At 48.0% G+C, this 26,845-nt stretch overlaps 1 protein-coding gene across 2 annotated transcripts in view; it reads left to right on the forward strand.

Annotated features, from left to right (window-relative positions):
- Positions 1-26,845, forward strand: part of SPTB (spectrin beta, erythrocytic) — a 129,561-nt gene that overhangs the window by 51,554 nt on the left and 51,162 nt on the right. For both annotated transcript variants that reach the window (XM_058429419.1, XM_058429420.1), the window contains exons 2-5: positions 5,644-5,842; positions 23,836-23,987; positions 25,146-25,319; positions 26,574-26,665. In XM_058429419.1, the coding sequence (XP_058285402.1) occupies positions 5,695-5,842; positions 23,836-23,987; positions 25,146-25,319; positions 26,574-26,665 (566 nt within the window). In that variant the 5' untranslated portion in view covers positions 5,644-5,694. The remainder of the gene's footprint in view (positions 1-5,643; positions 5,843-23,835; positions 23,988-25,145; positions 25,320-26,573; positions 26,666-26,845) is intronic.

Below are 26,845 nucleotides of genomic sequence, written 5' to 3' on the forward strand. Positions count from 1 at the left end.
ATTCCAGTCTATTCTTGACTATTTCCAGTGTTGAGATCTCACTACAATGTTGAGACCTCTACCTATCTCCTGCAGTTTTCATCAGAGAAGAGAGAAGTTACTATAGATATTCAACAAAAGTCCTCATGGAAGAAGGGAAATTGGGCATTCAGCTTTTCAACTCAACTGCCATAAAATGTTACTTATTCTGAGAGAGGAGGCCAGTGGCTATCTTGAAAGAAGTGAGTTGAGAGAGATAAGAGGAGGTAGGACTGGGTCACAAGTTTCTGTAAATGTAGATATTAAGCCCAAGAATCCCAATAGAGGATAATGTTTGAAAACTATTAGGTTGGTGCAAAAGTAATTGTGGTTTTTACCATTAAAAGTAATGGCAAAACCCACAATTACTTTTGCACCAACCTAATATGTAGATAAGAGTATCATCTCTCCCCTCTCCTTTAATGGTTCCCAGTGGGCATTTGCCTCTGTGCAGGATGTGAAGTGCTGATAGATACTGTTGTTATGATAGAAGGCTGATAGGCCAGTCCCTACATCAGAGCTGAGCAGCACCTGTTCCCCAACCAAATCCTGTAAGAACTATTGGAGCTATGATCCCATCCACCCCCACCCCTATTCCAGCAGCTGCAGCATAACTGGAGCCAGTTCTTGGTAGGAGATTTTTCCATGATGAGGGTGGACAAGTTGCGGCATGTAAAGCCCCTGCTGGGTGACAGAAACTGGAGTAGAAGTGTCTGGTAAAGGCCTCACCAAACAGCAGTGGACCAGAATGACCAGGATATTGCAGATGCATGGAGATCCCTAAGTAGCAACCATGGGTAGTAATCTTGGGACTTTAAGCACCCCAAACCACAGTCCATCAGTGATGCACTAATAGCCAGACTTGGTTGGGATGGGAACTGCAGTGTGAAAAAGCAGAATGTGCTCTGAGGAGGGGAAGTGGCTTGTCCAGGAACTGCTGGTGGTGTCCATCGACTGGAAAGGTCACCCATAGGTGGCATGCTTATCTGGGCCACACCGTTACCCCATGGTACTGAAACTCTCTGGTTCTGCTGTCCTGGTAGCCCCGTGCTCAGTCTTAACCATATTGAGACTGAGCTGTAATTTCTAGGTGGAGATGTCTGGTAGGCAGATGGAGGTGCCAGACTAGAGCTTGAGAGTAGGGAGAAGGTTAGGGCTGCAGATAGATTTAGAGCAAGTATTCTGCACTGCACGTCTTATTGCTTCTCATTCTAGTGAGTGTGTACACGTGTGTTTTTGTGTATTTGACTATTCTTTAAGGTACCTGTGAATATGCAATGCGATTATGATCAGAGGGAGAGGAAGGATGTTCCTTTTTTGGTGATGGATTGACAGAAAAATTACCAGAGAAACTTCAGGATTTTATCTCCTGACCGGGTTGCCACAATACCAAATTATGTTAAAAGCAGGTTTGAGGTAGCATAAGGGGGCAGGACAAACTAGAAAACAGGTGAGGGGGTCAAATCTTACAGCTAGAGAGAAAATAACAACAGAGTGGAAGGAGCAATACTGTTTAAGAAAGACAGTGTCCTTGCTATTCCAACAGCCTGCTCCTCAGCCCTGCATTGCCCTGTATTTCCCCGGTTTCCCACTTCGGAAGTAGATCTTTGTGCTTTGTTGCTTCTCACTTTTGTATGACCCAGGGAAGAGGAGAGGATGCTGTTTACTTTGTTGGGGGACTAGAGGATGGAGAAAAGAGAAGAGCTGCCTCTTCTGCTTGGGGCTTCGGCGAGGGCTGACATGGGTCCTAGCTTGGGCTCTGTCAGCACCCTGCAGGCTGGGAGAGGAGCTGCTACCACTGCTTTCTCAGTTCTTAACCAACCCAGGGAGTAACTGGACATAGCACATGAGGTTGAGGCTCCGAGCCTAGCATCCGACCTCAAAGGCAGATGTGAAGGTTGGAGCTGTGGGTTGCATCAGTGGTATTGTGAAATGCATTAATAAGTACACGTTCCTTCTGTAAGCTGAGTCCTTTGTGTGATCCCATGAGCTTTTCAATGCTGAGCTGTGGGGAAGCCTTCTCGGGTCCCATCCTACTCAAAATATAGCCTGGGGTCGGGGGTGGCAGAAGGCAGCTAAGGATGACTCTGGACTGTGCATTTAGAGCTGCTGGATGGGCAGGTGGATGGATGGATGGGGCGGGTGGACCCCTCTGGGCACAGAGTCACGGAGACCAGAGAAGACCCACCTATACTTTGATGTGGGTCAGGTGGGTTCAGAGAAGGAATTTGGGGGGACTTGTGGGTGAGTCGGGGAATGAATGGACAAGGAAGTACATATGCCTTTTTTCCTGGGTTTACTGATGGGCCTGAAATGCAATTTAAGATCTAATTTTAGCCATGTATTTGCGGTCCTCTGTGACTCATGGAAGGCCACTCTAGATGTGCAGATGACTTATATCTTTGAAAATGAGACCAGATCATCTCATCTCCAAGTTCCTCCCAGGTAGCAACTTAAATGTCATTTCCATGACTCCCCATTTGATTAGGTGTCCCCACCATGAGCCCCAACGTATGCTGTTTTTTTCACTCATGGTTGTCTCTTTATAGCCAGGCCTTTGAAGGGCCATTGTAACAGTGTGGAAAAAGACATGGTGATGCCGAGAATGGGTTAAATCTGGTTTTGGACAGGCATATCTTCGTGTTTGCTTTTTGTTGACTATCTGTAACTTTCTTGTTCTCTTATTTATTTCCTTCCTGCCTCTTACACCTGATTCTCCGAGAGCTTCCCTTCCTGCTTGCGCTGGCCCATCCCATGACCCCCTTGACTCTGATGGAATGCCATCTGGGCAGGGCCTGGGGTGGGTATGTCAGGGGAAGAGGGGCACAAGGAAGGGGGCCTCACTTTCATTTCTGGATCATCTTTCCTTGGTGTTTGTTTACAGGGACCTGACTCTTTCCAAAACAAAACAAAAAAAACCTCCAGCTGTATATTTAGACACACATATACATCTTTTCCCATTCCTGGCAGAGCTGCTGCCCGGCTGCTGCCTTCTCTGAGCCATGGCCACAGGAGGGATGGCGTTTTTAAGCAGGATGAATTGCTGTCGAGCCGCCGCTCTTCTGCACCCAGGGCCATCAATCTTGTCTTGAATGCCGGGCCTGCTGGTCGGCCTGCTCAGCTCATCTTTCTGGGGCAGACTTATTTACGGAGCCACGGCAAAGGTAATCTCACTCTCCAGCCCCATGGCCCGGGCCTCTCTCGGCCACTCTTAAAAATAGCACAGGACGAATAAGGAGAGCCAGGGTCCGGTTACCTCCTGCACTCAGGGTCTGATCTCACCTCACCTCCTGCGTCTGGCAGCTCAGCCCTTCTCAGGGGCTGCTGGACAGACTTGTGGCCCTGCAGGAGGTGGTCAGCCTGTCAGTCTCTCTCTGGCTCAGAGACCAAGTCAGTGGTAGTTTCCCTTAAGGGAAGTAGGGAAAGGTGTGGGGCCGGGGGCAGGGGGATCTTTCCCGGCTATCATTGCCCAGCCAGTTGGGTGCAAAATCTCAGCCCTGGAAGCAGCCAGTCCATCTGCAGAAGAGGACGGGCTGTTCAAAGGGACAAGGGTGGTCTTGGGCACAGGTCTGGCATCATGGGGCATCCTGTGTTCAGGGTGATGACTGGTTTTCCCACCCTGCATCTTCCCTTCTCTTGAGTGGCAAACACTTTTGCCAAGCCCTGGCTGGGAAATGCCCTCTGTCCCCATGCACTGTGTCCTTCCCCCCCTGCCCTCCTGAAACCCGTCCAGTCGAGGGGGATAAACTGCGCTCCAGTTTGGCCTTTGGTCCCAGCTGTAGTCATTCCACTGGATGACCCTGGGGAGGCCTCCTCCTGCAGCAGGCCTTGGTTTTTCTCCCAAGGCAATTAGGGTGGGCAATCCTGGCTCCTGTCTTACCTCACAAGGATGTGGTGGGATAGATTCATCAGATTGGGGAAAATGCAGTCTGAAGTGAGTCTGTATCTGAAAAATAAGGCTGTAGTCTTGCCGCCATCTCACACTTGGGCTGGTGAATGTGCTCCAGTGCCTCCTCAAGCGTGTGCCTGGTGGGTGTGCATGTGTGTGCTGGTGGGTGTCAGCATGTCGGATGTGAGCCTGTGTGTGTGCTGTGGGTGCACACACCACAGAGGGAGTGGTCTCCCTCACAGCTCACTGGCTGTCAACCCCCATCACAGGTCTGCCTCACAGCCTCCCTGCCTCCTGCTTTGCTCTCTTGGTTGTGAAGGCTCTGGGTCCCCTATTCCCTTACAGACTTGATCTTGGAGTCCCTTAAGATCCCTAGAAAGAGGACCAAATGTCAGGTACAGATGAAGAAAGCTAATAGTTTTCCTAGGGCCCAGGGCATTGAAGACCAAGCCTGGCTCCCCTGGACCCCTCCTCACTTTTCTCCACTGACTCCACCCCTGCCTTCCCCTTACTTCTTAAAGTTCTCAAAGCTTGCTGTGTTCTTTCTTACCTTCAGGACTTTACACCTACTCTTTATTCCCTTTGCTTGGACTCTTGTCCTTTCTCACCTGTCCCTTCATGGGTACCTCCAAGCTTCCTTTAGGAATAAGCTTCAACTTCCCCTCCCTGACAGCAGTCCCCGCCGAGTCCACACCTAAGCCAGCCATGACACACATCACACCTTCTTGTAGTCGCTTGTTTAATTGTGTGTCTCTGCCACCAGATTCCAAGCTGTATGAGGACATGACCTTTCCTGTCTTACTTGCCCCTGCCTAGTACAGTGCCTGCCACCTAGTTGGAACTTGGTACATATTTGAATTAACTGTGAATGAATGAATGAGTGGGTAGGAATGATTGATGACGGGTGAGGGAGGACCCAGTGCTCCTGATGCGCTGGTTCATCGCATGGACTCGCAATGCACGGTTCCATTGTCCGTGGGATGCCCCAACTGCCACGCGCTTGATGGGACAGCAGGCTCCTCTGGGTTGCTCAATCTGTCCTGGAATTCAACAGGAGACCTCATCTGAGCACCTGGTCATGCTCCAAAGAAGCCCTAAAATGCGAGGTCAGCTTTCTGAATACCAACTGCTGGGAAGGAACTCAGAGGGCTCTCGGAAAGCCTCCGGGAGGAGCGAAGTCCCCCCAGTGCAGCTGCCCCAGGCTGGTGGCGTCAGTGGTGGCTTAACTCTCTCATCCATCTCTCCCCATGGTTCCCATTTGGGTCAGACTCAGCCTGTTTCCAGTTTCTCCCTTCCCCTGGCCTGTCCCCATCTCCCCCACCAGGTTAGGTCCTGGCCCAGTCCTCAGGGTGAAGGTTGCTTTCCCCAGCTCGTGTCCTGCTGCCTCTGGCTCCCAGGAGAGCTTCTCCTCTCCTGGGGTGCTCCCCGCGGCGGGGCAGCGGGTCTGGAGGAAGCAGCTGGCTGCGACTGACGTCTCCACCTGCTGGCTGTCCTGACCCTTGCTATATGCAGCTCTCCATCCCCGCCACTGCCGCCAGTACTGTTGCTGCTGCTGCTGCTGCAATATTTTATAACAAACGACCCAGAGACCCTGGTAGGAAGCATGCCCAGGCAGGTGACACGGCGTTCTGCTCCCGCCAGGATCTACTCGCATTGGATGCTCCGAATAAGTTTCCCCTGAGAAAAAGTCCAAGGGGGTAGAGAGATAACCCTCTGACTGTGTTGCTGTTCCCCAGGGATCCTTCCATGAAGACTGAGGCAGGCGGAGCTGCTAAGAACCTGCTGACATGACATCGGCCACAGAGTTTGAAAATGTGGGCAACCAGCCACCTTACAGCCGGATCAATGCCCGCTGGGACGCCCCGGACGACGAGCTGGATAATGACAACAGCTCAGCCAGGCTCTTTGAGAGGTCCCGGATCAAGGCCTTAGCAGGTACTGTTTGGGGCCACAAGGGTTGGAGGGCATTCTCGCAGTCACAAGGTTCACAGCCCTCCCCACCTAGTGTGAATCCTCTGTGTGTGTTGGGTGAGCCCTGGCATGGCAGTGATGGAGACGTGTTTACTGGGCTCAGGGAGGTGGGGGTCCCCTTGGGAGGGACCTCAGGCAGCCTCTGCCCCCAAGGGCCTCTGAGAAGCAAGGAGGTGCTGGAGCTGGGACCAGGTGGGGCCTGCCCTCTGCCTCTGTCCTGAGTGACCTGCGGCCAAGTGAGAAGTACGAGAGTCTGGGCAAAGCAGTGTCTGAGGGCTGGACAGCCGGGTGCAGGTGCACAGGGCCTCCTAGTTAACCCTGATTTCCTGCCTGGGCCTGGAGAGAGGAATTATCATTGTCCTCTCTGTGGTCCCAAAAGGAGTGATTGGATAGGAAATCGAAAGCAGATAACATCCTCCCCACTGCCTCAGGAAGGATTTTCTTGATGAAACCTTTCATCCTTAAACTGGAATTAGATTTTTGCTTAGTAGGTTCATAATAGATATCTCTCTCTGTCTTTCTGTCTTTCTGTCTCTCTGTCTCTCTGTCTCTCTCTCTCTCTCTGTGTGTGTGTGTGTGTGTGTGTGTGTGTGTGTGTGTGTGTGTGTGTGTGCGCGTGAATCCCGAGAACCAGACCTCAGCCAGCAGGGGGAGGAGAAGCCATTTCTACTAGAGATTTAAGATATTCTCCACCCCCACCCTCTCTCTCTCTTGCTGTGTGTGTGTGTGTGTGTGTGTGTGTGTGTGAGAGAGAGAGAGAAAGAGAGAGAGAGAGAGAGGGAAGATGGGTGGAGAATATCTTAAATCTCTAGTAGAAATGACTTCTCCTCCCCCTGTTGGCTGATATCTGATTCTTGGGATTTTTTTTTTCCCAACTCCTGTGACTATTGCCTCCCTGAACTTGACCCAGGGTAACTATATTCTGACCCTAAGTCTTCGGCCAACAAGAAAGTTCGAGTTACATGGGGTTGTGTGTGTATGTATGGGGGGTGGGTTTCTTCACCTGATCCACCAGTCAGCAGCCCACACTGGACCTGTTTCCCTGTCATGGACTGTTCCCATCTTCCGCCTCCTAAGAAGAGCACAACCTTCCCCATAAACACTTTCTGGAGTGATTCTCCCGCTGCCCCCATACCTTATGGCCCAAATTGAAGGTCGTAGTAATCCTCTTCCCCACTCCCTCCCTGTACTCAGCTCCCAGATACCACAGTCCCTGGCTGACCTTGAAGCCTGAGCAGGGCCCTGGACCCCTCTGGGATCATAATGACCTCACACCTTGGGAGTGTCTGGGCTTCTCATCCCAGGAAAGGAATGCTGCGGTGTCTCATCTCCCTTGTCATGACAAGGAATCCACTTGGGTCTCAGTCATTACCCCTAGTGTCCTTGCTTTTTACAGGAAACTCTCTTTCTTCTTCCTTCATCTCCTTCTCACCCTCCTTGACCCCACAAAATTCTCCCTTGGTTTCCCTTGAGGACGGACCATAATGGTGACCCATTGCTTTTGTGTGTGTTTATTTAAGCCAACCAAACTTGGAACCATTGGCTTTGTCACTCTGGTTTTACCTTCTTATATCTCTGTGCTGGCTGGATCTAGCTGCAATGACCCTGGTGATCCAGGTGGAGGGAGAGGGGTACCATATTCTGTAAGATTTGCCAAAGCAAGGTAAGAGTAGGGACTGGCCTTTGTGCAGAGATCCTTTATCTTTTTTAAGAAACCAAGGTAAATTCTATTTTAACAGTTGCTTGTTGTACTCCTATGTTTAAAGCTAAACCCCTGGCCAAACATGAAAGGGGAGAGGGGAACCACAGAGATGAATTCAATATAGCATCTGTCTCTCAGGAGTTCACAATCTATTAGGGAAAAATGAACTATGTTCACAATTAATTAGCATGAGTGGAATTAGAGAATAACTGTAGGAAGGGCACATAAATTAAACAGGAATGAGACAGCCAAGGAAGAGATGCAAGGAGAATCAGGGAACAGTTCATAGAGGAGGCAGCCTTTGAGCTGGGAATTGAAGGATGTGTGTGATTCTGGCAGGCAGAAGGGCCCCGGGTTTCTCCAGTTGGCCTGTGTATGTTGTCACCAGGTCCGATGAGCTGCTTGGGAAGTTGGTGGAGACAGGTTAAAGATCCAAGCACAAAGCCGGGCATGGTAGCTCATGCCTATAATCCCAGCACTTTGGGATCCTGAGGTGAGTGTATGGCTTGAGACCAGGAGTTCAAGACCAGCCTGGCCAACAGGGCGAAACTCCATCCCTACTAAAATATAAAAAACGAAATAGCTGGGTGTGGTGGTGCATGCCTGTAATCCCAGCTACTCAAGAAGCTGAGGCATGAGAATTGCTTGAACCCGGGAGGCGGAGGTTGCAGTGACCCAAGATCATGCCACTGCACTCCAGCCTGGGTGACAGAGCAAGACTCTGTGCTTAGTGGTCAGTCCTAGGTTGATCAGGAAAGAGCCTTTGCTGACCTTGGCTGTGCCTAGTTGAGCCTACTCCTCACCAGGAGCATGCTTCTTACTTACCAGAGAATCTGAATGCCCCCCAGGGAGAGGAAAAGCCACAGAGCATAGAATTGTATGCCTGGGCCTTAACGATTCAAAACATCTGGCCAACAGGTAAACATGCAAGTTTGAGGTCCTTTCAAGATTTTCAAAAACAAACAACCTAAGTGGTTTACTGGCTTCCTTCTCCTGAGAGTCCACTCTAAGTGACCTGGGCTTAAGCTAAAGCTTTGGAAAGGTCTGAATAGGGTGGCCAGATGTGCCCATTCTGCTGGGTAGGCAGAATGGAGAAAGGGAGTGTGTCAGCCTTCCTAGTCTCAATGTCTTGACTTTTTTCCCCTTCAGTACTGTTGTTGGGGCCACCTTAGCAGCCTAGGCAGGGGTCAGTCTTTCAAAAGAAACATTTGGGAGCAGGAGCTCTCAGCCACTCTCCCACTCACGGGAATATTAAGGCAAGGAGGGCATTCAGCCCTGAGTTGCTTATAAGATAGCAGTGATCTGCTTCATAGGTATATGTGGCAAGGTTGGGGAGACTGGCCTGGCATCTTCTTCTGAAACTGAAGGTCCTGGGGTGAGGGGGAACATGTCACAAGATCCAGATTCAAGTCCTGATTCCACCTCTAATGCCACCGCAGTGGAGGATCACTGACTCCTTTTCCATTTTTATAAAATAGGGATTGATTGTATTTTCTAAAGGTTGTTGTGAAGAGCAAATAAGATAAAGTTTATGAAAGTTTTTATTTATAATAAAATTCTAGGTGAATGTTAGATAATGTTAGTACTAAGAAAATTTCCCATCGGTGTTTTCTGTCCTTTCTCTTTTCCCAACTTTAGACATTCAAGATCATGAGCTTGGTCTTTTTCCTTGCCTGTTGTACCTTGGCCTGTTCCAGAACCTGTGTCTTCCTTCTTAACCCCCACCCTCCTTTGCCTTGGAAGTCTGAGTTGGAAGGAAAAGCCAGGGACCAAGGAAACCAGGCTAATGTTTGTGCTTGGAGCTCTGGGCTCTTTCCCCTTCCCCCAGACCTGATGCCCATGAAATGAAGCCCCACGCCATGCAGGTCTCTCTCTCTCTCCATAAGACTATCCAGTCCACAACCCTGGCTGTGTCTCTGCCATCTGGCTGGGTGACATGGGAGGCCCAAGAAACCTAAGGATGATGGGTCTCGTCAAATGCTTTTCCAGATGAGACAGTTTCTCTAGGCCCATCTCCATTTATTGACCTATGGTTGGAAGACCTGAATTTGGGTGACTGGATGTGATCTTTTCTGCCTCTTAAGTAAAATTCCTCTCAACTCCAAAGGAAAAACTCCCTATTCTGCCTTTGATACCACTCCCAGGTCTTCCTTCCTGGACCTAAAGAAACAAGCCATCTGGCTAATCTGTCCTAGTGCATAAAAACCTGACCTCTCTCCAGAATGAATGACTTTCTGAATGAAAATGGGAGTCAGCCTAACTAAAGTGAAAAGGAAGAAGGGTAGGAAAATGTTGCAGAAGGCTCCTGTAAGGGGGTGGATTTAACCTTGGCAATGCCAAGGGGAGGGCTGGGATCCCAGCAGGAATATTTGCCCTGTAGATCCCTGAGCAGATTTTAGCTTTTTAACGTCAGTCTCTAAGCTGGCCGCCTGTCATGAGGTTAAGTAGCAGGTAGCCCTGAGGCTTCTTCCTGGACTGGAAACTATGCTTCTCTCTTTTGATGACTGCCTCTGGCACCTTCCTACTTTCTGGACCTGTTTTGAGGGATTACAGGAAGAGCAGCAGCTGAAAAGCCCAAGTTCCTATCCTTCCAAAAGGTTCCAGCCTTCATGTTTCAATAGAAAGGCTCCCCCCATCTCCTAGAGTCCCCCTAATTGTCACACAGCCCCATTTCTTCTCCTTCCCCTTTTCATACTGGGAGCTGCCAGATGAGCATTCGTGGCTGTCTGGATGAAGAATGAAGCACTGCAGGCTGCAGGGAACTTACCAGTCAGAATGCCCGTCCTCCGTCTCCCTCTCCTCACCCCAGAGGAGGCATCCGCCTGCCTGCACACTCCTCCCCTCCCCTGCACCTGGTTACAGACTCCAGTGACTCCAGTGAGGATGCTGCCTCAGGGTAGATGTGGCTCAGAAGGGAGAGCAGGGAGTGGAGGAACCCCATAGAAAGATGCCCCAAAAAGAGAAGCCCTGTGCATGAGCCTCACCCTCCTTTCTCTCTTCCCTCCCCTCCCTCCTTCCACTCCCCTGCCTTACCCATGCACACAGCTTGGCATCCAGCATCCCATGTGCTGCCCGCTGCGTGATTTACAGCTTCTCGGCTCACAGAGGCATCTCGGAGGCATCTTGCAGTGCAGGGAGCAGTCCAGAGCCTCCTGCGAAGGGCCTGTGGGAAGGAGATGGCCTTCGTGTTCTTCCTCAGTCTTCCTCCTGTTCTTTGGTCTGTGGAGCAATCACCAAAGGATAGACTAAACAGGGCCTCGCATTTTAAAACCAGGTGCACAGAATTGTGTTGCCCACTCAGGTTTTGCCTTTACATTCAAATCCAAGTGATGCTGCAAGCTAGAGATGACCTTCCTTCCTGCATTGTTTCTTTGTAGCCTTCTTCCTGGAAGTGAGATGAGGCTGAGGGGTGAGGTTGGTTGAGGACAATTCCGAGACTGCTGCGGGACAGCAGGTGCACTACAGCCTGTGTCCCTGCACTCTGAAGCACATAGTTGCTGCCACTCTGAACCTTAACTGTCTTCTGGACCCACTGTGTGCAGGTCCCAAGGTTAAGTTCTGCGGCTGACAGACATTCCTTGGATGCTGCTGCTCCCCCCCCACCTCCTTGGCTGCCAGGAACTCCCCAGGGAGGGTGGTACAGGCCTCTTCCTGACTCTGCTGCTAAAGGGCCCTGAGAGTGTCCTCAGGACATGTTTGGCCTCTCCCTCTCTCCCTCGGGCCCCTTTCCCCTTGTGTACAAGAGGATGCTGATCTCAGGTGCCCCAGTTGCCTAGGAGGGCTTTGTGTCCAGAGGGCAAGTGATTTCTCAGGGAGCAGGGCCTCACCCCCGTGGATGGGCATCAGTAGCTTCTCTGTTAAGTTGACAGACTCAGGTGCAGCTGCTAGAGAACAAGGCGGCGGTTGTCCATGGTCCCCCCATGTCTGTTTCCAGGTACCCGTAACCAACAAAGATGGTTGTGTCATTAATGGGAGGTTTGTAATGTTTTTTCTTCTCAGATTTCAAAACATAAAATGGAGTTTTATTTAGAGACTACATATTGGGAAAATATACTATCCACAGAAATATCTATCATTGTCAGCAACCATTTTAATGTCAGAGGGAAAAAAATTGGATCAGCAGCTTTCTCTGGGAGGTCAGCCATGGTGAGATTGTCCCCCTGCCCCCAGGCAGGACACAGTATAGATAAACCTGCCAGTTACCTGTGCAGATAAACCTGCAAGAGATGTCAGCATGCCACCTGTACTGTGGGGCCCAGGGCAGGTTTCCCCTGCCCAGGACATAATGCCTTCCATTGTCCCCTTACCACTCTTGATAAAAGCTATTCTTCCTCTCTCAGAACTCTTTACAGAACCAAGGCTGCTTCCCTTCTATGGGCGACTGCTATCTATCATTGTGAAGATGCTTTATCAAATATTAATACACTGAGGTTAATAATAAGACTCTGTTCTCTCCCTGGGCAGTGCAGGCTGAGTGAACCATGTTAATAGCCTCCTCCATCTTTGGGACATTTCTGTGGGATTTGTTCCCAAGGGCAAGCTGTGACCCCAGGCCTTGACTGTGTTTATGGCTCTCAGGAGCAGCCGGCACCCATTCTCCCTGCCCCATGTGTCCCCCACATGCTGCTTGGCTGAGGAGGTGCCAAGGGTGTTGTTTTCAGAGCATCTGTAGCAATTTTCCATTTTCCCTTTATAACATGTCACTGAGACAGAGTGACAAGGAGGCTAGTAGCAGCCAAGTCTCTGGGAGCATTTTGCCTCCAAACCCTTTGGCCTTCAGACTTGGGAAAGTAGATCAACCAGAGAATCTCATTTTACAGTCTAGTGAGACAGAGGTAGATCAAATAATCCCACACGTGTCTATGTGCATAGATACATGTGCTTAGCAAATTATGACAAATTTGCTATGAAGATTTGCTGGGAACTGTAAAGTTTGTAACATAAACTGCAGCTCAGTTCAGGGGATAAGCATGTTTGAGTCAGAGTGCAGGATTGGTGGTGGTGATAGGGGGGCAGGCAGGGGCCACCTCACAGGCCTGATAGGCCACCGGTGTTGCCAAGGTCCTGGGCAGGAAGCAGAGGAAAACTCAAAAGCGGTGGCTGTGGAGTTTAAGGAGGGAATATATATTGATTTAGGGTAAATTGATATCTTGATGATGTTGAGTTTTTTATTCAAGACCTCAGTGTGCCTTTCCATACAGTGGCAGGGTTGAAAGGTCCGAGAGAGGGAGCATTAGCTGTGGGCTGCAGGACAGGAGCTGAGCCTTCAGTAGAGGGTGGAGGGCAGGAGTTGCTGCCAGCCCATCAAAGTACTTTCAGCAGGGAAATGACACGGTTAGATTTGGGTTTTTAGGGCTCGCTCTGACTACTAAGGATCACCCTCTGTAGGGAGAACAGGTTGTGGGGGGGCTGTGCAGAAGTCCGGTAAAGAGAAGATGCTGTTTGAGCTAGCTTGTTCCCCATAGATGAGGAGAAAATGGTCTACCTGGCAATATCACTCTTCTGTCCTCCTGCCGCTATCGTTAGGGGACCTTGATCAAGTCACTCTTCTGCTCCTCGGGGCCTCTTTATCCTCACCTGTAACACCAGGGGCTTGAACTAGATGATGCCTAAAGCCCTTCCAGCTCTGAAAGTTTGACCAGAAGCCCCCTATGGAGTGGTGTTGACAATGTGCCACTTTACCCTGAACCATGTAGCTTTGGTTCCTGGCTTGGGGAAGGGAACTGATCCTTTTCAGCAAATCAGTGCTTCTCCAGAAACTCTCTGTTCACTAAAGGCATCACCTAGGCTGAGGCCAAGTCCTGGACCGTCTTGACTTTTGCAGCCCCATATTCTCAGTGAGTGTAATCTCTCTATGCAGCCACCACCTGCATGCAAGACAACAATGCCTGATATTGGTGCAGCTGCTTCATGTTCTTGGTGCGTTTGTTCAGGTCATCTCCATGACCCTTCACCCACTCTGTGACGTGGGCAGGGTATAGCTGTTGTCATCTCCCTAGAGATGAGGAAGGTCACAATGCCAGGAAGTGGCCAGGACAGGACTAGGATCCCAGGGTTTTAAAGTCATCACAGCGCTGCTTGGGCTGCAGCCCTCGGGCCCCTATTGAATGTTCTTCATTCTTACCTTACGTGCTCCTTCGTGCCTCACCCGAGATGCCCCTTCCCATTTTTCCTTCCAACACCAGCCTTTTGAGCCTCTCGGCTCCTGCCTCTCCCCTGTCTCATTAGAATCTTTGTCCTCCAGCACACTTTTGGGAGGTGCTGCTTTACTTAGGAACCTCTGGGCTGTTCTGTACCTGGACTATAATGTTCACATTCCCTAGACTGTCCTGCAGCTGCCTTGCTCTGGATAAATTCACTGCTTCTCACCCTCGCTCCCAAAACCTGCATACATGCACACATACATACACACTTGCCAGTTGCCACCTGAGGGGCTGTGAATATGACCTCCTTTTTCTTCCCTGCCATTCTAAAACCATTATCATCTTCAGACTCCAGATGAAAACTAGGCTTCTTCAAAAATAAAAAAAAAACCTTTTGATTTAAACCAGTCTACAATAACTTGTTTTCTTTTGCAATAATATATAAAGATCCTATTTTATCTAAAAATGCAATAGGAGCTGGACACAGTAGCTCATGCCTGTAATCCCAGCACTTTGGGAGGCTGAGGGGGAGGCCAGGAGCTCGAGACCAGCCTGGCCAACATGGCGAAACCCTTTCTCTACTAAAAGTACAAAAAAATTAGCTGGGTGTGGTGGCACATAACTGTGATCCCAGCTACTCGGGAGGCTGAGGCACAAGATTTGCTTGAACCCAGGAGGCAGAGGTTACAGTGAGCTGAGATCACGCCACTGCACTCCAGCCTGAGTGACAGAGGGAGACTCTGCCTCAAAAATAAATAAATAAGCAATAAGATAATTACTTTGATATCTTTTTAACATTTTTATTAACAAGAATATATATTTAATATAGAAAATATGAGAAAAACAGATAAAGAAAACCAGAGATTTTGTTAATGTCTAATATAGACATTTTAATGTCTATAGATGTATGACTGTATAGGTCTGTGTATATATTGTTATCTATAATATTATAATCTTAGACCCTCTTTCATGTAACAATATGCTATGAATATCTCTTCATGTCAGCAAACATGCAAATTATTTTAATGGCTATATTGTCTCCCTTTGAATTACTATACCCCAAGCTCAGCCTCCCAAGTAGCTGGGACTATAGGCATGCACTACCACTCCCAGCTTCTGACCACTTTAAAATCAGTCTTTTGGGCTTTATTCTTGCATTTGCATTTTAAGATATGTAGTAAGCATCCTAAAGTTCCATCGTAGAATCACCCCTAGCTATATCACAAATCCTTAAGAGTTGGGGAAATAGCTGTTCACAAAACCAGTGTGATGAAAGTTGGTTGAAAGGAAAATTCCTCCCCAAACTGGTTAAACAGAAACCGTAGAATTTGTGCCATCATCATTTATGATGTGTCCCTGAGGGTCTGCCTCATGCTAGGCTTTATTATGGATTGGCATCTGTGTCATTGAGGTTCATCGCAAGTTCATGGCAGTTAAAGTATGGCTCACTTGGCCAGGCACGGTGGCTCACGCCTACAATCCAGGCACTTTTGGAGGCCAAGGCAGGCAGAGCACCTGAGGTCAAGAGTTTGAGACCAGCCTGGCCAACATGATGAAACCTCGTCTCTACTAAAAATACAAAAAAAATTTAGCTGGGCGTGTTGGCGCTTGCCTGTAGTCCCAGCTACTTGGGGAGGCTGAGGCAGGAGAATCGCTTGAACCTAGGAGGCAGAGGTTGCAGTGAGCCAAGATTGCGCCACTGCATTCCGGCCTGGGTAACAGAGGGAGACTCCATCTCGAAAAACAAACAGAAAACAACAACAAAACAAAGCATGGCTCACTCTGGTTCCCCAAGCTCTTGGCTTCCTGGCATGAGAAGGAGAGAAATCCCAAGTTGTGAACCTGCAAAGAGCTCAGCATGAAATGATTGTTTTCAGAAGGCTCATGGTCCATGGGCCTCCCATGCTGCCTTTGCTCCTACTTATCTTTCTGACCTCCTAGTTTTACCTGTAGCTTAAGGCTGTGAGTGACTGAAAATGCAGACTTCCTCGAGAAAGAAACTTTTTTGACTTTTCATCTATTAGTCCTCAGGGTTTATGAACTTTATATCCTATTTTTCTTTATGACATCTGTTGTTTCATATTATAAAACCAATGTATGCCCACTGCAAATATTTTTGAAAACAGAGAAAAGCAAAAAAGAAGAAAAAGTTACCCACAGTCTTACCATCCAGCTATAACAACACCCAGCATTAGGATATAGGTTTGAAAATCTGAATTTTCCCCCAAAATGCATTATAATATCCTTTCCAGTCATTGAAATTTATTCAACAACCTTAATGGTATTCTCATTAATATACCAAAATATTAAATTATCCCTTGTTTTTGATTATTTAGGTTGCTATTTTCTATTGTTGAAAGCAAATTTTTTTAACAGAAAAAGGGAGAGGCACAAAGCCCTCAAGGAATGTAATAGAAAGCCATGGAAACAATAAATAGATGGACCCAGAAATGGGAGATGAAGCTTCCAAAGATAAGATACTTCAACTTTACTGTTTGGTTTAAGGACAGCTCCTATTTTTAAAACAGCCCCACTAGGGACTTTTGATGGTGAACTTCCCAGATGCCCGTGACGTCAGGAGGTGAAGCAGGTGCTGCAGTGGGTGGGGCTGGCAGCTGGTGTGCTGCTCACCAAGAACGGAGGAGGGAGGAGCCACGGGGAAGCCTGGAGAAGGAGTAACACAAGAAAGAGACTGAGCCGTGACCCTGTGGGGAGACATTTATGCTTTAAACCCCGATAGGGAGTATTCAGAGGGCAGAACCTCAGACAGTAGCTGTATGGGTGTCGAGGAGGTAGAGCGTTCCTTGCTCCTTACAGACCTCACTCCCCTTTTGCATCCAGGGGCCAATGCTCCTGCTATCAGCCTTGCTCTCTCCTTTTCACTTCTCTTATGGGCTCAGGTGGTTAAAGATGCTTATGATTTTGGCCTGGTGAAAAATCCCTAAGGCAGGAAAGCACACGAAAGGAACTAGGCTATCTTGGAAAAAGGAAGGAAATAAAAACATGTTAATATTTTCTTTAGGCTGGGTGCGGTGGCTCACGCCTGTAATCCCAGCACCTTGGGAGACTGAGGCGGGCAGATCACCTGAGGTCAGGAGTTTGAGACCAGCCTGGCCAACATGGTGAAATGCTGTCTCTACTAAAAATACAAAAATTAGCTGGGTGTGTTGGCACATGCCTGTAATCCCAGCTACTCAAACTTCTTTTTAATTAAAAAAAATTTATCAAAAGTTTTTTAAATTTAAAAATGCAATGAGTTTCCAACTTCTATGTAGATTTTTTCTACCAGTGTATGAATAGATCTGTAGGGTAATTCCTAGAAGTGGAATTACTGGGTCCAAAAGCATGTGCATTTGTAATTCTGATGGGTCTTGCCAAATTGCCCTTCATAGAGGTTGAGCCAGTTATACCCTCTCCAGCAACACATGAATGTTTTTCCCCACATCCTTGCCAACGCAAGTATTTTATCAGACTTCTTGATCTTTGCCCAACTGATAAGTGAAACATAGTATGTTCGTGTACTTTCATTTTACTTTTTGGCTTTTATTATGGAAAATTGCAAACTGGTAAAAAAGTAGAGACAAAGTATAATAGGGTCATTACATTATCACCCAAATTTAACAATTGTTGATATTTTGTTATATTTGCTGATCTATTTTGGGGGTTGAAGCATTGTTAAAGTCAATTAAAGATCATCATACTTTCCCCCTAATTACTCTAGTATGTATCTCTGAAAAACATGAACATTTTCCACCTAACCATGATACCGTTATTACACCTAATAAAATTAACAGTAATTCCCTAAAAATATAACCTAATATACACTTGATATTCAGATTTTCCAAGTTGTCTCAAAAATGTCTTTATGATTAGTTTGTTCAAACGAGTTAAGGACCATTATTAGACTGTGTGTTTGCGTGTGTGTGTGTGTGTGCGCGCATGTATGTGGGCTTTTAATTTGGACTTCTATTATGAGTGACTTGTACAATTTTTTATACATTTAAGAGATGCTTATAATTTTTTCTGTTAACTCTTTGTTCACATTATTGGTCTTTTTCCTTGTTAATGTGGAGGTGCTTTTTGTATATTAAGTAAATTAGCCCTTTATAATGTATGTTAGAAATATTTTTGCTCATTTGTTTGACTTTGCTTATGGTGTTTTATCCAATACAAACTTTTTTTTTTGAGGTGGGTCTCAATCTTTCACCCAGGCTGGAGTGCGGTGGCACAATCATAGCTCACGACAGCCTCAAACTGAGCTCAAGTGATCCTCCTGCCTCAGCTTCCTGAATAGCTAGGATTACAGGTGCATGCCACCACACCCTTCTAATTTTTAAATTTTTTTGTAGAGATGCAATCTTGTTATATTGCCAGGCTAGTCTCAAACTCCTGGCCTCAAGTGATCCTCCTACCTTGGCCTCCCAAAGCTCTGGGATTATAGGTGTGAGCCACAATGCCTGGTCCAATACAAACATTATTTTAATGTAGCTGAACTTTCAATTTTTTATTTTATGGCTTTTGGATTTTGTGTCATATTTTGAAAGCCCTTCCCTACACTAACATTGTAGAAAGCATTTACCATGATTGATTTGTTGTTGTTGTTGTTGTTATTGTTGTTTTGAGACAGGGTCTCATTCTGTCACCCAGGCTGGAGCACAGTGGCGGGATCTCGGCTCACTGCAACCTTCAACTCCCGAGTTCAAGCGATTCTCATGCCTCAGTCTCTTGAGTAGCTGGGATTACAGGCGCGCACCACCATGCCCGGCTAATTTTTGTATTTTGAGTAAAGACGAGGTTTCATCATATTGGCCAGGCTGGTCTCGAACTCCTGACCCAAAGTGATCCACCTGCTTTAGCCTCCCAAAAGTGCTGGAATTACAGGCGTGAGCCCAGCCTGATTTTGGTATTTTTATAGTTTCATTTTTTACATTTTAATTTTTGACCCACATGAAATTTATCCTGGAGTATGAGGTATGAATGTAACTAACTTTTCCTGCTTGGCCATCCAGTTTTGCCAATACTCCTTATTGAGTAATTCATCTTTCCCCTTCCTATTAGAAATGCCACTTCTATCAGCCATTAAATGCCTGTATGTACTGGGACTATTTCTGTCCCATTGGTATATCCATCTTTTCATATGCTAGTACAACACAGTTTTACTATAAGTTTACACTATTCTTTGATAGACAAAACATCTGGAAAGGTTGGTAGCCCTTTATTACTCTTATTTTTTGGAATATTCCTATTTTTGGTTGCATGTTTTTTTAGTGAAGTTTTTAATCATTTGTCTTTTTTTCCCACAAATTCAAATTGTATAATTTAAATATATTTAAAACACTATTAAACATATATTGATTTAGGGTAAATTGATATCTTGATGATGTTGAGTTTTTTATTCAAGACCAGCGTGCCTTTCCATTTGTCCAGATTTTCTTGTGCGTGCCTCAGGAGACTTTTAAGGTTTTCTTCATATGCATTTTGCATACTTCCTTTGAGATGTAATCTGAAACATTTTGTGTCTTTATTAACATTGGGGGCCTTACAAATTCATATTTCAGGAAATGACCCTGCCACACCTTCAGTGCTTCCTTTTGCTTCTAGGATTAAATCTAAACTTCTTAGCCTCTCATTCAAAGCTTTCCACATCCTGTTTAAAACCTGCTTTCCCCTGTAATCCCAGCACTTTGGGAGGCCGAGGTGGGCGGATCACGAGGTCAGGAGTTCGAGACCAGCCTGGCCAATATGGCAAAACCCCATCTCTACTAAAAATATAAAAAATTAGCTGGGTGTGGTGGTACACGCCTGTAGTCCCAGCTACTTGGGGGGCTGAGGCAAGAGAATCACTTGAACTCGGGAGGCGGAGGTTGCAGTGAGCCGAGATCGCAGCACTGCACTCCAGCCTGGGCAACAGAGTGAGACTCCGTCTCAAAATAAATAAATAAATAAACCAAAAACCTGCTTTTCTCTAACCTGTAGTTATTCCCTAGTCCCTGAATAAGCTTTGGCCTTTTTTTTTTTTTTTTATACAAAGTTTCGCTCTTGTTGCCCAGGCTAGAGTACAGTGGCGGGATCTCGGCTCACTGCAACCTCTGCCTCCTGGGTTCAAACTATTCTCCTGCCTCAGCCTCCTGAGTAGCTGGGATTACAGGTTCTTGCCACCGTCCTGGCTAATTTTTTGTATTTTTAATAGAGATGAGGTTTCACCATGTTGGCCAAGCTGGTCTCAAACTTCTGACCTCAGGTAATCCACCTGCCTCAGCCTCCCAAAGTGCTGGGATTACAGGCGTGAGCCATCATGCCCGGCCTAGCTTTGGCCTTTTATGCCTGTCTGCTTGGACTCATTCTGTCTCCCTGGCTCCCCTCCCCTTCTGACGATCCAAAGTGGCTTTCTTCACCAGGTCCCCCCTCGACCACTCCAATTGGAAATGACCTCTCTCTTCTTGGAACCCTCAAGCATTGACCATATGTGTCATGTACCTGATATGGAATTCAGTATTACCCTGTGATGGCTTTTGTGTTACTAAAGTGAACTGCCACTTATTTATTATGTGCTTGCAAAAGTCAATTGGTGGGTTTGAGTATTGTTTCCTCAACTGTATCTTAATGCCTTGGGGAGAGTGAGCTGCCCAATGCCCCTGCAGCACCTAGGACAGGGACCACTAGTAATAGCAGCAGTAGTAATGACGATAACAATGAGAGTTCACATGGCAGCAAGCTTTCTCTGTGCCAGCCCGTTCCATGTATGAGCTCACTTATTACTGGATAAATATATTTGAGGGTTTTAGTGTCATGGGTGTATTTGACCTCAAACTAAACCTTTGAAAGGTTTTAGGTCACCCAGTCCCAATACTCAGACAATAATTCTGGGTCAGAGCTGATCAGGGAGGAAGATGAGTTTTCTAGGCAAAGACCTAACACATAGCAGAGAATGAGGATGGCCACAACCTGGGAAGGAAAGGGAAAGAAAGAGGAACAGAGAGGGCCGTGCATGGTGGCTCATGCCTATAATCCCAGCACTTTGAGAGGTTGAGACAGGCGGATCATTAGGTCAAGAGATCAAGACCATCCTGGCCAACATGGTGAAACCCCATCTGTACTAAAAAATACAAAAAATATCCAGACGTGGTGGCACACGCCTGTAGTCCCAGCTACTCAGGAGGCTGAGGCAAGAGAATTGCTTGAACCCAGAGGCGGAGGTTGCAGTGAGCCGAAATTGCGCCACTGCACTCCAGCCTGGCAACAGAGCAAGACTCCATTGAAAAGAAAAGAAAAGAGGAACAGAGAGGAATGAGATGCCGGGGTTTGATGGCAGCAGAGGCTGAGCCAGTCCATGCTGGTGGACTCACCCACTTCCTGCACTGGCAGGATTAGGGCTCTGGAAATAAGGCCTGGCTCCTGGCAGGGCTGTGCTGAGGCCTCCTTCCCATGGTGGGTCCCAGTAGCATGGCCTGGGTCCCCTGGGGACAGCAGGCCCAGTGCACCGCCACCTCTCTTCCTGTCCACACTACCGGGGTTCCCAGCCTAGCTGGCTCCAGGCCACCGCCTCTTCTGCACCTGGAAGGCTTGGGATGAGCGTCTGGGCTGTGCGGGAGTGAATGTGCTGAGCATGCCAATGCCAGGCCGCCAGAGCCAGCCAGCTCATGGAAATGCCTCTCACCTTGGGGCCTTTTCTCCCTTTCCGATCATCATTAGCCTCTCGAAATCTTTCCGTGTCTCAACATTACAAAGCGTTTCGGGGCTCTGGGGATTCTGGGTGATTTCACCCCAGCCTTCAAATAAAAGGCAGCTAGGAGGCCACCTGCCTGTGCTCAAAACCTGTGGCTCCCATGTTTGAGGGTCCGGGGGGCATCATTCATGTGGTGAAAACTGGGGAGATCTAAGGGTGCTTTCTGATATTTCTGCACCAATAAATGCACCAGCCCAGTGGCCTAGAATTAATCCATGTTCCCAGCTAGAAGCACTCCCTTACCCTTTGCCAAGCACAGATAAATAGGTCTCAGCACCCGTGTAATGAAATGTTTGCATTCTTAAAGACAGGAGAAGGAGGAAGAAATACTTTCGCTTTGGGGGACACCTACCTCTAAAGGGGCTAAAACTTTCACCCCCCTTAGTCAGAGGCTCCGCACCTGACCTGAGGGGTTAGCTCCTTAAAGAATAGATCTGGTTTCTAGGAAAAGAACTGTGGGACTGTGGCTGGCTCTGTTGAATCTAAAAATGCCCCAAAATAAAATGCAATTGCTTTCCGTCCAGTATGGCATCAAACCCCCTTTAGTTACATTTTGCTGAAGCAGCATTTGAAATCAGGAAAGTGGTTTAATTTGCTGTTGACAAAAGGGTAAGGGGAGTTTTCTCGCTGAAACTTTGCACTGAGGCCCAGAATAAATGAATGCCGTTTAAATTTTACATGTATTTAGGATTCACACAGTCAGTAGTAGTACTTTTCCTCTTCTTGGAAGTCTTATTTAGATGGCTGCTGTAGAATTCTTCATGGATGACTCAAGTCCTCATCATATTTATAATAGAGTCTGTCTGCCTCAAGAATAGGGACTGTCAGTCTTGTCCTTGAGTTCCCCACCACCACCCAGGGTCTGGCACCTGATGGCTGTATGGTAAACATTTGCTCAATGAGTGCACAGAAGAATCAAGGGTCTGAGTTCCTAATACCAAAATAGCCGTGAAGCAGGAAGGCATCTGATGCAGCAAGCCTCAGGAACTGCCAGGATTCTACCCTTGAGGCAGAACTGGCTGAGCTCCTCTTTTTGTTATTGTTGAATCAGATATTTAATAATTTAAAAAGCCAGCCCTTTCACGGTTGAGGCTCAGTCGAGCACACAGCCTGCTCCGACCGCGCGGACACCTCTCCTGGCTAGGCCACTCCAGGTATGTCCTGGCTGTGATCTCCCCCTCTGCCGCCATGTACCCTTCCCAGGGATCCTCCACAGCCCCCAGGCCCAGCCTCGCTGCCAAGTCACCTCCTGCCCTGAATCTTCAAACCTAAGTGCCCGGAAGCCAATTGCCACCAAACTGTTCATAAATCCAGAGAGGGCTCACTCCTGTCTTCTCACCTTCAATTCTATCTTGTTTTTCTTCTGTCCTCTCTCCAGCATCTTGTCCGAGCTTCCCAGGTAATGCTGGTGCCTAACTTGGACAGACCACCAGCATTATTTGTACAGAGGCAGTAAGAAGTACCCCACCTGAACTGGTACAGCATGGGCCAGGGGCTTGGATTGGGCTGATGCTGATTTAGGGTGGGGGTGTCATGTCACCTTCCCAGGGGTGAGAAAGATAGCATAATGCCACAGACAGCCCTCAGCCCAAACCTTCATTATCCTTACCCCCACATGAGTCATACATTCTACATATCCTGTTCCCTTGCTCATCATTTTCCTCCCCCTACCAGGAACTCCTTGAGGGCAGGAAATTTGTTTTACTTCTGTGTGTCCTCAGGCCTAGCACAGCGCTGCCGCAGTATAGGAACAGAATCAATGTTTATACAGACAGCCACAATACAGCTATGGAGTACTGATGGTGCACCAGGCTCCAGGCCCTGGAGACAGAGAAGTGACCAAGACAGATTTCCCTGGGCTCAGGGAGCATCTAGGAGAGACAAGGAAATGTAAATGCAGGGAGCAGGGCACATGAAGGGAGACCCAACCCAAGCGCCATTTATACCGGCTCTTAAAGGATGAATTAGTGTTAAGCGAAGGAGGCGGGGCGGAGTGGAGGGGCTGAGAGAGAGCATTCTAGGCAGAGTGAATATTTGATGGGTTGATGGGTAATCCTGGCATTGAAATCTGAATTCAATGGCACAACAGTACAGAGTAGTCTGATTGACACAGGGAAACAGATGCTGAATTAGAGGTGTCCTGATACTGTGCATAGAATATGGTGGCAGTGGGAATGATCTCCTTATTGCCTCTGTTCTGGTGGCATGTGGACCGGTATTGCTATGCCTTGATGGCAAATGCTCCCAGGAAGGGAGTGGAATGAATACCTCGACTTCCTCTGCCAAGCATGGGGGTACCCTGGGCTTAAGGTAAAACCCCTTGGCCCCATGTCACATTGACCCTGCCAACCTCAGGCACCTCACCAAGGTTCTTCTCTCCACCTAGATGAGCGGGAAGTTGTTCAGAAAAAGACCTTCACAAAATGGGTGAACTCACACCTGGCTCGAGTGTCCTGCCGCATCACCGATCTCTACAAGGACCTGCGGGATGGGCGCATGCTCATCAAGCTGCTGGAGGTGCTCTCTGGAGAGATGCTGGTAAAGCCCCTTCCGTGGGCCCTGGGGCTGCTGCCATCGGCCCCTCTTCAGCAAAGGCATGGTTTGGGGGCATCTCAAGTTCTCCTGGCCTTCCCAGTTTTCTCTCTGCTCTTTTGGGAGGCTCTAATACTTAGAATGGGAAGTGTCCGTGTGGCTGACTGGTTTCTCTGAATTCTTCCCAAAACTTCTTGCCTCCTCTGACCACTCCCACCCCTTCATGCTTCTCCCAGAAGCCATGCAGAGCTGCTGACTTTGGGCTCTGGGCATCTGTAGCTGGCCTGTGATGGCCTGGCCCTCAGTCTCCCCATCAGGCTAAGACGCATCCCTCTTGGAATCAAGAGGAAAGTGTGGAAGCCATTTTACTGTGTGTTTTACCACCCTTGCAAGTGGAAATTTATTAGAGGCTGTCTCAGTTGTAACCCACCAGCAATACTGTTGACCCCAAAGAAGAAGTAGATGAAGGTTTATGTTTTGCTCAGCACACAGTAAGCTTTGTGTCCTTGGGCCTATCAGGCAGGACCCTCTTTTCCTCCATTTCCCCCGTGTGTAAAATGAGGGCAATGATACCTGTACCTGATGAAGTTATTCTGAGATCCTCAGAGTTTGAATGAAAAGGCTTGAATGAAATATTGCCTTTCCAACTCCGTGCTGAAGTTCTGCCTCTCACCCTGCATTGAAATTCCACTAGAGAGAGTTACCATAGGGAACCCATCAGATGATGCAGTTATCATCAGGGGAGAGGAGAAGGTTGATTGACAGGGATGAACCCATTATCAATCACCAAGCTAAAAATTACTCTTAACACTGGCTGGCAGTAAACAGTTCTTAGAACTGTGCCTGGCACACAGTAAGTGATCAATTAACCGTATGTTATGTTATGGTAAGCAAATGCCATTTATCGCCCACTCAAAGGGCTTTGTTCAGCCCCAGAAGGGCACTGATGCAGCCTGGTTGCCGATCTCTGGGTGCTTGTTGGAGGGAACCTCTGAGCTTTGCTAAAAGGAAAGCATTGAATAGTGTCAGTGAATGACCATGGGACTTGGAGTTTGGCCAAGAGGGTGGAGGGTGGGTGCTTATGACAGGAGCTGGTCCAGGTTGCAGCCTCTGGGATGACTGTGCAGTCCCTCCATGCCCACGGGGGCCACTGCTGTCCCCCAGCCAAAGCCCACCAAGGGGAAGATGCGCATCCACTGCCTGGAGAACGTGGACAAGGCTCTCCAGTTCCTCAAGGAGCAGCGTGTACACCTGGAGAACATGGGCTCCCACGACATTGTAGATGGCAACCACTGCCTGGTCCTGGGCCTCATCTGGACCATCATCCTCCGCTTCCAGGTGGGTTCCTTGGGGGCAGAGGAAGTCGAGGGAGCCCTCAAGGCTGCCCAGGGTCTGGGAATCTTATAAAATGGTGAACAGAGTGTGGGTGTTAGTGCACATTCTAGGAGGCGAAGGAGTAACCATCTTCTGTATCACCCCAAGTCATTGAAGCTCAGGGGCAGCTGCTCACTCTCAGTAGTGTGGTCTTTTCAGGGAGAATATAGAAATTAATTGGTAGCTGGGTTGATATCTGGCTGGAAGATTAGCTTTTTAGCCTCCTCCCCCTACACATGTAATTTCTTGGTTTTTGAAATAGATACAGAAATTGCAAAAATTGTATAGAAGATCTGTGTGTACATTTTCCAATCAGAAATTTTCTCTTCTCACCCTGAAATTCAAAGTCCAGATTATTTGTAACGAAATTTAGAAAGGGGAAGGGGAAGAAAACAGGGTCTTGCACCTGCTGGTTTGGGGACAGAAAGAACCTTGCCCGAGGAGGTGAGGGCGGGAGAAAGAAGACAGCATACAACTCGCGGACTAAAGACCTCAACCAGGTGGTCCCGCATATCTGATCTCACTCTCCATGGGTGCATAACATTGAACAACAATAGCAGCAGAGTTGGGGAGAATGGAAAGGCAAGAGGAGCTGCTAATGAAAGTATAGTACTCACCAGCATTCGTGTTGTTCCACAGCCTCAAGGGGCATTGCACCTCCAGAGGAGGAATCGGGGCATCTCGTCACTGATTCTCTGCATTCTATTAGAGTTATCCAATTACAGCTCTCATCCCTGTGCCATTTTGGCTGACTGAGGCAGGGAAACAGGCTGCTGGGGTGCAGGGCCTCAGGATGTGGTGTTGCTGCGGGGCTGGCGGCTACTCCTTGAGGGCAGGAAATTTGTTTTACCTCTGTGTGTCCTCAGGCCTAGCACGGCACTGCCACATAACAGGAACAGAATCAATGTTTGTACAGACAGCCACAATACAGCTATGGAGTACTGATGGTGCACCAGGCTCCAGGCCCTGGAGACAGAGAAGTGACCAAGACAGATTTCCCTGGGCTTAGGGAGCATCTAGGAGAGACAAGGAAATGTAAATGCAGGGAGCAGGGCACATGAAGGGAGACCCAACCCAAGAGCCATTCATACCGGCTCTTAAAGGATGAATTAGTGTTAAGTGAAGGAGGGACGAGGGAGGGAGCCTCCCAGCGACAGCAGGAAAGCACAGATCCAGATGCAAATCCTCTTCAAATCGCTCTTGTTCTGCTACCCTCAGATTCAGGACATTGTTGTCCCAACTCAGGAAGGTCGTGAAACACGCTCGGCCAAGGATGCGTTGCTGTTGTGGTGTCAGATGAAGACGGCAGGGTATGCCCTGGGAACCAGCTGTTAGCACATCCACCCCAAGCCCCTTGCTCCCCACAAGCACTGCCATCGCCAGAGGGACATTAGACATCATCACCCAGAACTACAGCTGCCTCCCTGTAATTGATGCAAAGTCTGTCCTGACCTGATTCTTTGAGGCCTGGAATACAGGATTCTTTTCCA

The sequence above is a fragment of the Hylobates moloch genome, unplaced genomic scaffold (genome assembly GCF_009828535.3).
Source record: "Hylobates moloch isolate HMO894 unplaced genomic scaffold, HMol_V3 SCAFFOLD_16, whole genome shotgun sequence".
Taxonomy (NCBI): Eukaryota; Metazoa; Chordata; class Mammalia; order Primates; family Hylobatidae; genus Hylobates; species Hylobates moloch.